At 48.8% G+C, this 12,361-nt stretch overlaps 2 protein-coding genes across 2 annotated transcripts in view; one reads left to right on the top strand and one right to left on the bottom strand.

Moving 5' to 3' along the window:
• The first annotated feature begins 384 nt into the window (after positions 1–384).
• On the top strand, positions 385–4,434 carry MGME1 (mitochondrial genome maintenance exonuclease 1). Its single transcript, XM_010148671.1, has 4 exons — positions 385–922; positions 2,235–2,457; positions 2,923–3,055; positions 4,300–4,434. Exons 1-4 carry the CDS (start codon positions 385–387, stop codon positions 4,432–4,434), a joined length of 1,029 nt encoding a protein of 342 aa, XP_010146973.1.
• Positions 4,435–8,730: 4,296 nt separating this feature from the next.
• The window catches only part of OVOL2 (ovo-like zinc finger 2), a gene marked incomplete at its 5' end in the record, with an annotated part of 3,993 nt that continues 362 nt past the window's right edge, over positions 8,731–12,361 (bottom strand). Inside the window, one exon of the mRNA XM_010148672.1 lies at positions 8,731–9,112. Within this exon, the coding sequence (XP_010146974.1) occupies positions 8,802–9,112 (311 nt within the window). The remainder of the gene's footprint in view (positions 9,113–12,361) is intronic.

The raw sequence follows: 12,361 nt of genomic DNA, 5'->3' as shown, positions 1-12,361 counted from the left end.
TGTTTGTTTTGGATCCGTTTTCTCTGTGTCCTTTCACCACAGTGTTGCTGTAAGCATCCCCTGCTGCAGGGTTTGCTACTTGTAACATCTTTATCTGTTTGCCCCCTTTCAGAATTTGCAGACCAGCAGCTGTCCTTTTTCGGGTCATTTCCTCGTTTCATTGCTTATTGGTTCTTTCTCTTGTCGTATTGTTTATCTAAGAGCCTTTTGGTGACATAAAGTGTATGAAGATCACAGTAGTTCTTTGTTTGGCAAAGGGCAAAGATAGGTTGATGGTAGAGTTTTATGACCCTGGAAATCACAAATTTATTTTTCTACAGGGAGAAGATATATTAACCTACAGACTGTTCCTATCAGAAGAAGTAAAACTCTAACAACTCACAAATGCCTCTTGTCAGAATGAAATTCCTACAGCTACTGTCCAGGAAACCGGGGAAACTGGAAATGCTTTTTCAAATACCTTTTTGCCAAAAGCAGTTCCCGCATATGCGTCTGGCTACCTCCACTTGTCTTTACAGTAAGAAGAAAAAAGTGAACGGTTATGAACAAGTTGACCAAGAAAAATACAATAATTTGGTCTACTCTGTTACATCTTACAAAACCAGCGCCCAAACACCAGAGACAATATTTGAAGAAGACAATTTGTTATACGGGCCGCCAGAGAAATCCAGGCCTCCAGTTAAAGCTGAAACAAAAACTCCCAAAAACTGGGTTCCTTTAATAAACCCCAACAAGAGAACTCCCCTTCTCAACAGTGACTCAAAGTTCCCCATGAAAATCTCTTTACAAAAGACAAAAATGCCCAGTGTTACCCGTATTCTTCAGCAGACTCTTTCTCCGCAGCAAGCCTTTTATTTAGAAAGATGGAAGCAGAAAATGATACTGGAACTTGGAAAAGAGGGTTTTGAAGAGTATACTAAAAGTAAGTCTTCACGACGGTGTGATTACAAAGGGGCAGCAGTGGCCTGGGTGGCTGGCTGGGAGGTCACAGCGTAGCTGTGCTGTCGTGTCAGGTGTTCTGGAAATCCGTTATGTTGGTTTAGTTCCAAGGGGCGGGAGTGCTTCATGAGTGCACTTGTTATCAGTGAACCTGAACTCTGTTCTAGGACCACTGAAGTGCATTCAGAAACGTGTGGGAAACGGGAATTGGACTGTAGAAATTCTTTGCTCTATCCACCTGCCTCTCCCTTATTTCTCCATTTGCTAGTATCTATTTACAAATAGATGTTTTCCAGTTGGTGTTATTGAGCCTGTTTGCAGGTAAAAAGCTACTTTGTATCGAGATGGAAATAAATATTCTGAAATTGTATCATCTTGAGGGGTTAAAAATTATCACAGAAGCACAGAATGGTTTGGGTTGGAAGGGACCTTACAGACCATCCAGTTCCAACCTCCCTGCCATGGGCAGGGACACCCTCCACTAGACCAGATTGCTCAAAGCCTCGTCCAGCCTGGCCTTGAACACTTCCAGGGATTAGTGCCTTGCAGTTTATGTTGAAGTTCTTCAGTAACTATTTCCTTTATCCAGCATATATAGCATCTTCTATGACTGACATGCATTTAGAGGTTTTCAAAGGTCCTGCAAAGGTGGCCTCCCCCCTAACTGCTGTAGGACTGGAGGGGATCTGGGAGGAGCCTGGGGGATAGTGGGTGGCCTCCTGTAGCTAGGTTGATAAATATCTGAGTGCTCCTTACTTTAATTATAATGCTTTTTAAAACTGAATATCCTGTGTTTATGCTTTTTGAGTTACTCAGCACTTCAGTGGATAACAAACTTTACATAACTGTTTAGAATTTATCTTTCTTGGAATCATATCTGAGATAAGCCCTTACTCCTAGTGCTATGCCCACCCATTGCGGGAGGAGATTAGTTCCATTCAAATGAACCAATAAAGCAGAAGGAAATGCAGGAAAAGCCACCTAGAATAATATTTTTAATTCATAGAAATTCACAAATGCCTTTGAATGAACAATAAATTAAAAATCATATTATGTTTCTGAGTAATTAGTGAGACCAAAAGAGTAAAGCAAGCATTAATATGAGAGAATAATTTCACTGTTGACACTGAATGCATTTTTCTGTCTCATTCCCTTCTTCTCTCTACATCCTGCAGCTTTCACTACAAAAACCAGGACTGGTTTAGGCGCTATCTTATGTAATATCTAGAATACAAGTCCGTCAGATACTACAAGTAATGTCTAAAATGTGGGGTTTTTTTTCACATTTTTCTTAGATCTTTTCCTCCAAGGAGAGCTCTTTCATGCAGCCTTGGAATCTATATTTCTGGCTGAAGCGATGGCGACTAAGGAGCAGAGAGAAGATGTTGCTGTTTCCGGCTACTTATCCAGTGTGCAGCACGTCTTAAGAGACATCAGCGAAGTGAAAGCTCTGGAAAGCGCAGTTCAGCATGAGAGCCTTCAGTATCTGGGCCTGGTAGACTGCGTGGCTAAGTATCGGTGAGGTACTGGTTCTCTAAGAAACCTGGTGATGCTGGTGTTGCGTGGCGCTCCGCGGGACGTGGGATTCTGTGTCCCAGGCCGGGGCAGCGTGTTGGCGAGTGCTCGGTGGGGGAGGCTGGGCGGATCTCTTAAGCGTCGTGAAATGGATGAACTTGGAGGTGAACCCGATGACAGCAGTGCTGTTGCTGCTTGTGGAGAATTCCTTACTGGAGCAGGGTATGAGCGGGGCAGGGATAAGTGCTCCTCGGCAGTTGCCAGGAACCGCAGCAGATATTAGTAAGTCTTGATTTTTGAGACGAAAATTACCAGTGTGGAAGGGACTTACTTAGACATAACAATGAGCAACATGACGTCAGGGTGAAACAGGCTGAGAGTGATTCGAATTACTTTACTGTCCCTTCCCTTGTTTCTTACTGTGACTAAACTGAAGTTTAAAACATCCTACCTTGTTCTCTTATGCAGAGGCCAGCTGTGTGTGATTGACTGGAAGACTTCAGAGAAACCAAAGCCGTCTCTGAAAAATACTTTTGACAACCCATTACAGGTTGCGGCATATATTGGAGCCATAAATCATGATGCCAATTATGACTTCCAGGTCAGTAGGCCTGCTGCCTGCCAAGACAAGCAGCAGCACCCATGTTATTGTCATTTCCCCCCCACCTACTGCCTTTAGCACCTTCTGTCCAGCATGGAAGCATTGGTAGGATTTGCAGCAAAGCAGCCCAACCTCAGCTCAGGTTAAGCTGACATGCTGTGAAATAACTGCACTGCCCTTCCTAACCCTGCTGCCTTTGCCTGTCAGCGGTGTGTTTTCCTTGGTGTTAAGGGACTGCTCAGTGGGACCCAGGGATGCTCAGCACCTTAGGAGGTCAGATGAACTCCCTAGTGCCTTGGCAACTGGGCAACTCCCAGTGCTTTGTTCCATCTGGCTTTTGCTTGCATCAGGAGTAGGGAGGGGAAGGAGAGGAAGTAAAGCAAAAGAGCCTGCAGACAGGGAAGTGTGGTGGGAGGGCATTGCTTGCATCATCCCTTGCTATATCCCACTAGCAAACAAGGGACTAAGTGATTTCCTTGGAGTTTGGAAGGTGTGCAGTGTTTCCTCAGAGGAAAGCAGTGTGTTGTCAGCCACTTAATCAGAAGACAGTGGAATTGTGTTTTTAAAGACTCCAAATGCACTTCTAGCCAGGCCTGCTTAGCCTAGAGGATTGTTATTTCAATACAAAGCATTGAAGGGGGAAAATCCAAAGCAGAAAAGAGCAGGGTAATTCGTAGGTTCTTCAGGAGACTTTCTAGGATCTCATGAAGATCAGTAAGTGCAAGCACTGAACAGACATGGTCCTTACCGAGTGAAATAGTAATTCTAGAATTCTGCCATTAGCCTCCTGTCCCTCCCCACTTTCTCTGCACCCTGGTAGCTGTGTGGGCTTTGGATTAGAGCTGTTTGTCGAGTGTGAAGGATGTCGGAACACACCTAAGTAACCCTTTCCATTCCGACTGATGCTGGAGAATGGCATCAGTCAGGTTACGTGATCCCAGGCAAAACCTCACCAGTCGCTGGCAATTTTCCCACCGTCTGCAAGGTTTAAACAGACCCTGTCACTCTGATACTCAGTTTCAGTCCTCCAGTTGTCACCACAGTCAGAGCTTTGAACTCCTGGTGTGTGAATGTTAGTCTCCAAGGACTTTATGGAAAATGGTTGCTCTTTTTGTTCCCCGTTCCTTATTGAAGGTACTTGGATATTAAGGATTATGTTTGCGGTGCGGATGAGTATTCAGAGCTGCTGACTGAAGTTGCGTATTAACACTGACTTTCTGACCGCCTTCTGTTTTTAACTGTAGGTCAGCTGTGGACTCATCGTGGTCGCCTATAAGAATGGCTTCCCTGCACATCCACACTTCATGGATCCCGATCTGTGCTCGCGGTACTGGAACAAGTGGCTTTTGCGCCTGGAAGAGTACCTGGACAGAAACTGACCCAAACTGAGCTGTGCAGAGGCAGGTGGACTGAGCACAGGGCCAAAGCGAGAATCCTTTGTTTAAGTCTTCCATTTGAATACGTATTCTTTTTTCAGTAACTTTGGCTAATTTCTTAATAAGAGGAGTTTTCCCCGCCCCCTCAAAAAGAAAGAGTTGGAGGGGGGAGTGTGTATTTGCTTACCTTGGAGGTGACTTAGGTGGACCCGGCAGGACAAAGCCGACTTAGTTAATGTCTGGTTTTCCCCAGGGAGTTTATACGACCTGAAGTCGACAGGAAAGTTTCTGTTGTCCAGTAAAACTGTTCAATCACATGACCCTTCTTTTGTCATTTTTGAGGAAAAAACCTCGCAGACTTTGAAAATGAAGTTGGTGAACTCAAGCAAAACATCTGCGTTGTCTGAGCTGAGAGAAATGCAAACGATAAGCAAATGAGTGTAGTAGACTGGGTTTCAGTCAGCTTAGTCCTGGCTCGTCTCAAAGGTGTCTATTAACAGGCTCGTTGCTATTTGTGGTTTTTCTTGCAGCAACAACTGGAAAAACCACGCTGGGAATTACAAACGAAGTGCTCATAAGCACTGATTTAAAATGCTATGGCAAAGCGATCGTTCAGCAGAAGTGGCTTAGCAAAAGAGGGACAGGACTGTAACCAGTACTCTGACACCTCCAGCGAGTGTTCTGAAAGGTGGGAAGTTTGCTGCTCCTGGCTCCTCCTGCAGGTCGCCTAACAGGCTGCACGGCCACGTCGAAGGCTGAAGAGTGCAAACGGACTTTGTCCCTTCGGTTGGGAGGCTCCGTGCAGCCCAGCTCTGCAGCTGTCTTTGTCTTTGCCCTGGGCCGAGCCGACAAGGCTCCTACCCACGGGGAGCCACCTCCAGCGTCAGCTTACAGCGTGTGCCAGCGCGAGTAAGTGTCTTTGCAAAAACAGGCTTGTGTCTCGGGCCTTCTGAGGAATGAAGAGCTGCTGGTTGGGTTCTGGGGGGTTGTTTTCTTGTGGGCTTCTCTTTTTTAAGTAAGTTTGTGAATAAATGTTACAAAACAGAAGTTACTTTTGAAGCTCCTTTTGTAAGATCAAGCCTGTAAGACACAGAATAAGCCGTGATGATGTCAGGCGTTGTGCACCCAGAAAGCTTTTTTTCTCGTTCTCTTTGTTTTCTCTGAATTCTGAGTTGACAAATGCATGAGTTTTCCTAATACTGCTGCAGATCACCAGTAAAAATACAACCAACCTATAAGCTTCAAGAAAATCAGCCAGAACCATACCTAAAAACCCCAGTGGGCAGGCTTGCTGCTGCTCTGTCTTCTGCTGCTCCAGAGAGCCCAACTGTGGAGACCCGTGCAATGAGACGTCGTTAGCATGGTACCTGCCCGCTCAGACCTGGCCTGGTGAGGTTACTCTCAGCTTAATGAGATTTCCATCTAAGACAGACGTGGAGACTGCAAAGCAGGGTTTGGAGGTGACTAACCCAGGGGATGCTGCGTGAGCACTTGGAAGTTCTACCTGTTTGACGAGGGTGTTCCCACATCACAGAGTTTTAGCAAGAGGGTGGGTCGGCGCCACCGAACAGGGTCAGTTTTGCCTCCGTGGGTGCAAAGCGGGTGGGCGAAAGCAAGAGGTAAGATGCTCTGGGCAGAAGCAGGAGGTGATAAAAAAACCTTCCACCTAGTGGAAGGTGTCCCTGCCCATGGCAGGGGGGTTGGAACTAGATGGTCTTTAAGGTCCCTTCCAACCCAAACCATTCTGTGAGTCTAGGATAAAATGTGCTGAGTTCCCTGTCGTCATTGAGAGTATGGGATGGTTGGGCAATATTTGGGATTGCCACCTTCATCCGTGTGTCCTACAGCCATTGGATGTCTGAACCATGTAAGATTCCCCCCTCATCCTGCCCTCGGAGCCTGGGCAGCGCAGGAACCTGCTGGCTTCGCCTGTGTTCCTGGTTGAGAGAAGCCCTGTGGCTGAGGAAAGCTGCCATCAGCCTGCCCTTAAGTCTGGCGTGAGTCAGTGCCGCCGGGAGAAGGCGGGCAGCCTTCAAAGGCAGCAGAGTGGAAGTTACTGGTGTCTAGGATGCTGAAAGTCTGGCTGCCTCCGGCATCCCTCTGCGAGCCCTGGAACGTTTCTGTAGAGGCGCCAGCTAGCGCCAGTTTTGTTCCGTAACAGCTGGCAGCTGGCCATGGCCCGCGTCACGCAGACTCACACCCGTGCCCTGACTAGTCTAAACTGACTTGCCAGGCTGTTACGTGGACGTGCCCGAGGCGCCTGCTGCAGGGCGTATCGGTCTCTGTAGGAAAACCAGCCAGACACCCGGGGCAGTTACGCCAGCTACGGCGTCCGTCTCGTCGGAGCTTCTCCCGGCCGGGCAGTTCGGTGTTTGCAGGCAGGTGAGCTTTGCTCAGCGAGCCCGTGACACCGTTCGCTTACAGGGGCATGATCGCGGAAGAAGTGGGGATCGGTGCCTAGGCTTTGGGGGTTTTTCTGCAAAGTAAGGATCTTCTCACTCACTTCAGATGTTTGTTTTTTCCATGGATTTCCCATTTGTTGAAGTATTCTGCCAACTTCCCTCTTACATAGGATGACAAGTTTGTTCTTTACACAGTAGCATCACTTTATTCTCATTTTCAAGGTCCCAAGCACCAACAATTCTGCTGAATAAGGCATTAATATCATTTTAAAATGCTTTCACACCCCTAGAAGCTTTCCCTCACAAAAACACGAGCAGATGCCTGTACAAAATGAGGCAAAGTGAGAAGATTTTTACGGTTCCTGTGGGGACGCTCAGAATCTGCCAGTGAGAATGAAGGTGCCAGCCATGACTCAGGATTTTAGGTGGGTTACTTTTCAGCTCTTGCTTCCGTGTATATAGAACAGAACATATTCTCCCCAAGCGTTCAGCTTAATTTAAGTGTGGAATGAATTTTTGGAATTTACAAGCAAAATCCATTAATTGCTGCGCCTTTCCATGAATGTAAAACCTGGTTAGCAGCTGCGTCCGTGAAGTTAAGAGGCAGATGAATAACATGCTTGGACCAGCGTCCGTTGCGGTTGCTGAGGAAGTCACCGCCCCACCGCTCCCAGTATCGACACCCAGTAAGGGCTGCAGCATCGCCTGAAGAGCCCTAAAGCATCGGGCACTTCCAGCAACATGAGTTATATGGGCATCCCTCTTCCCCTTGTTCTTAAATCCCTATAAGATGGTCCCTATAAGCTACCCTCTTGGTTGTCCTGGGTCAACAGGACTATAGGGGGAGTCCTAAACGCAGAGGGATGCAGCACCAGTCCCTCATGGCCATGGCCTTCCCCTGCAGCATCAGTCTCGCCATGGGCCTCCTAAACTGACAGCGCCTACCGAGAGGCCAGATTCGGGCCTGGTTCTGCAGGGATCTCGCGAGGCCGGGACGGGCTGTGTCTCCCTCTGCACCGCATTGCACCGCTCTTGTATTCGTGAATGGGCACTCGAGCGCTAACAAGGAAAAGGTATCCCAAAACAAACAGACACACGCATACGCACCATAAAATACACGCAAAATCGCATCTCATCGCGACGGAAAAATATGTATCTTCAAGTCATTCAGGTGTTTTCTTTGGGTTTCTGGGTCGGTATCGATGTGTGTTAAAAGGACGTGGTAATAATCCCCGAAGCGAGCGCGACAAGGCTGGGAACGTCGGAGTTGAGGTTTCCACTTCGATCTAAACATGACAAAATCAAGTTCGCAGCCTGAAGTACGTAAAACACGACCCCCAGTCTGCCCTGGGATAACGCCATCTTGGGTAGGGGAAGTTCGGGAAGAAAAAGTTCTGCATCCTTTCAAAAAGGATTCTGCTCCCCTCGGATCACGCTCCCATAAATCATCAGTTGGCCGCGCTGGGAGCAGGGTTATTTGCACACTTACTTACTGACACACTCCTGTCCCTAAAACCATTCTCACTGGCTTCGCAGAGAGCGACGTACCAGCAGCCGCCCTCGGACAGCGTTTTTCACCCAAACCTCTCGAAAGCGGTTCTTACAGGAGGTAACTCTCGGTACCCATTACAAAACACACCGGGGAAAGGTGAACTCATTTGTCCGTGGCCACGCGGGCGGGCGGTGGAGCTGAAGGAGAGAACAGCTTGCCTGACGGGCGGGTCAGTAAATACTCCATCCAAGAGGTGACATTCCAAGCCCGCCGTCGGTTTTGGCCAGATAAGGTCCGGTGTTCGCATCGCCTGCGGGGATATTTCTTTCAAGTTGAGGTTCTACCCACATCGAGAGGGCGCCGTTAGCAAAAAGCATCCCTTTTATTTCAGGGGTTTCAAGATTGTTTTAAAAAAATAATATATATATAGATAGATCTAGTCCTACGTGTAAACTTCATTCCTGTAATCCATCGTGTCACTCGTCTTTGTCGTCACCTTTGGAGTTCCTCTGCAGGACAGGGCTCAGTTTGTTCTGCAAAACCGCAGCGAGTTTTTTGGAGGTTTTTTTCAGGAAAGCGCTTCCGGGGTGAACATTACTAACGTGCAGGTACAGGTCCTCCTGCGTGGGGCCTGTGTAGCCGCAGTCTTCGCACACATAAAGTTTGTCCCGCCTCTGTTTGTAGGCGTATTGCTGCTGCACGCCGTGGATCTTCTTCAGGTGGGATTCCAGGGAACAGCGCTGGGTGAAGGCTTTGTTGCAAACCTCACATTTGTAAGGACGAATTCCTGCAGCGTTAAAAGACAGCGGTTAGCGTTCTGAGCCGACCCAGGAACCAGCTGAGAGCGCGCCTCTGGCCTGTCAGCTGTTGAGCAAATACCCAGCAGCAGGGAGCTACTAGCCCAGGGGACAATCTGCCTAAGTAAAACATCTTCCTTTCGGGCTAAAATTTGCCGGAATGGGTTGATAATATTTAGGAATAGAAAACCTAGAAACGTTTTGAGGGGACGTAGGCAGATGTGGAGGATAACAGGCGCCCATTGGTGCTTTGGTCCTGCAAAGGAACCCCTTATCAACTCTTCCAAACTTAATCCTTTAAATAACTCCCTGGCTGGAAGTCCGCTGAGTGGGTAAAACGAACTGTTTCAGCTAACCCTTGGCTTGGGCCTTTATAATGAGCGAGATCCTGCATCTTGGTAACATGCTGATTTTTCTCTTTTAGGGAGCAAAGCTTAACGGGGCTTCAGCGAACGGCAGCCCAGCGTGAACATAGAGCAATCGCGGGACTGCAGACGGGTGAGAGCCTTGATAGGGAGAGAATATGGAATATGGACTACCCAGTGTGGAACAGGACAAAGCACACGTGTTCATACAGGGGTAACTTTGGAATCGGATGGTGTTGAGTTCACCTCACTGATCTTTCTCCTACATATCCAAATGGATTACAGGTTCCAATGAGCAGCATCTTGACTGCATTCTGCCAAGCCTTGTAAAAGCAGGTTATCCCAGTGCACCAGCTTAAACTAACAAGACTGAAGGGACCTTAAAGACCATCCAGTTCCAACCCCCCTGCCATGGGCCGGGACACCTTCCACTAGACCAGGTTGCTCCAAGCCTCAGCCAGCCTGGCCTTGAACACTTCCAGGGATGGGGCATCATTTTAAAATTTGATTTTACTGTGTATATTAGTTACTTTTTCACATGTAACTCTGCTTGTGTTGTGAAGCTAGACTGGGATGTTTGGCTTCTGCTCTCTCTGACACTCTCTGGTTACAAACCCTGCATGGCAGTTTCCACTGAAACACCAAAATTCCATAAAGCACACGTAGATGTGCACCTGTAGCTCCAAAATAAAGCCCACACTACCACTTCCAGCCCATTCGTCGTCTTAACATTCAGGTACAGCCCAGCTTTCCTGAACAGCAATCAGCTTTGACATAAAAAGGGCCACTGCTTTCAGAGATCCTTCGGCCTGGAAAGGGCGGATGCCAAAATGCTCTCGGTACCCCGGCCGCAGCCAGCCTGCCTCAGCCAGCCTGCAACCCTCCGTGACCAAGGCACCAGGCAAATACAGTATATGTGAGTATCCGTAGTGGAGAGGAGAAATAGTGACACCAGATCTCTCCTAGTAAATCTGGGGGCAATCTAACCCCAAGGTTCTCATTCCCAGAGCAGCGTTTTTCACTCCTGTCCGGTACAAAGAGCTTTGCTCCCTTCCAGTCTTGCATAATTGGCTCTAGTCCTGTGTAGTGACTTCAGCTCTACAGGCTACGGCGTACATATACATTTAGCTTCCGTTCGGAGACCCTCTTCTATTTAGTTTCTGAATCTCAAAGGACAAGGGGACGGGTTGGAAAATCACTTATTCCAGAAGCACCGACTCCGTGCTTCAGCCACATCCCAGCAGCAGCTCCCTGCTTGTGGCCAGCAGCTTTCCTTGTCACGCGAAAGCTTTACAAACCAACCAACACAGCCCAAAGCACTGGCTCAGCCAAGGCTTTCCCACCAACACGGGGGGCATTGTCCGCATGAGCCCTACAGCTACGAAACAGCTCCGGCCCCCCGACATACTGGTGTCACCTCTAGCAGGGCACCTGGTCGGTGGTGCCTGAACCGGAAAGGGACGATGCAGAGTGAGCCCGAATAATCGGCAGGTCACATAGGTAATCACAGATCTGGAGAGTGGGAATGTGCCTGGGAAATGCATCTTCTGGGTGCCCTACGGTGCAGATTCAAAGCCTCTGAGCGCAGCCAGCTTGGCCTGCCAGGAGGGGTTGTAAAAGCTTGGTGGGGATGGGGTTGGCAGTTATTTAAGCCATTGCTTCCACTAAGAAGAAAGAGAAACAAAAAGGCAGCCTTCTCTCTGCCCTTCTCTCTGCTCCAGGTTAGGACAAGCTCTTCCGTGCCCAGGAAGCTGGATTTGAAGCAACCGATCTGATTCAAAGAACGTGACCGCTGCTATGTGGGGTGGGCTCAGGAACAGACCCGACTGCAGAGTGACCCCCGAAAGTGCATCCCTCCCACCCGGGGATGCGATACAGGAGCCGGACTGAGCAGAGAAGGGAAAGAATCATAAAATCATAGAACCACAGAATGGTTTGGGTTGGAAGGGGCCTTACAGACCATCCAGTTCCAACCCCCCTGCCATGGGCAGGGACACCTTCCACTAGACCAGGTTGCTCAAAGCCTCATCCAGCCTGGCCTTGAACACTTCCAGGGATGGGGCATCCACAGCTTCTCTGGGCAACCTGTTCCAGTGCCTCACCACCCTCTCTGTGAAGAACTTCTTCCTGTTATCTAATCTAAATCTCCCCACATCCCCGGAAGGGATGATTTTGCTTTCTTCCAGTGCCATCATGGGCTTAAATCACAGCACCCTCGGTTATGCCTGTACATTCGGTGGAGATGTGAGCAGGGAGGAGGGAACTAGCCCAGGTTAAAGGCGACTTTTTCACCCTCCCTCAATCCAGAGCAGGAACTGCTGGCAGGAGATTTCCAGCCTGCTGCTCCTGATTTTCAGCCCATGCTGAAGTTTAGGTTTAGGCCAGTGGACCAGCTGGTCTGGATGGCCGGATATGCAGAGGGAAACAGCTCCGACGGAGGACTAGGGGAGCTGGTGGCCTGAAGCAGGTGGGGATGCAGCGCGCACGGAGAGCAGAGGTCAAACGCATCGTCTAGTTTCCCTAAAAAAAGCTGGAGGCACAGCATGAACCACACTCTGATTTCTCCAGACGGTGCCAAAATCAAGCCATTTCCCCATCCCGCAGGACAGCCTGCGGGGATGGTTCATTAAAAAAAAAACAAAAAACACCACAAGAAACTGCTGCTCGTTGCCTCTAGAGGGCAAAGCATTTTCATCCACCGCCCGCCCGCCCTCACCGGTACACGCTGGACTCCCAGCAGTGAGTTATCCCCGGGGGGTTATCCTGGTCTTGCTGTCCCAGGCACAGCAGCACGCGGCCACATCTGCGCTAGATCCACTTCACAGGGATTTCACCAGTGCTCCTCAGATTTCGTTGGTGCCAGGTATCTGTCCA

This window comes from Eurypyga helias, unplaced genomic scaffold, assembly GCF_000690775.1.
Source record: "Eurypyga helias isolate BGI_N326 unplaced genomic scaffold, ASM69077v1 scaffold28663, whole genome shotgun sequence".
NCBI classification, from domain to species: domain Eukaryota; kingdom Metazoa; phylum Chordata; class Aves; order Eurypygiformes; family Eurypygidae; genus Eurypyga; species Eurypyga helias.
This window is presented reverse-complemented; position numbering and strand designations above follow the sequence as displayed.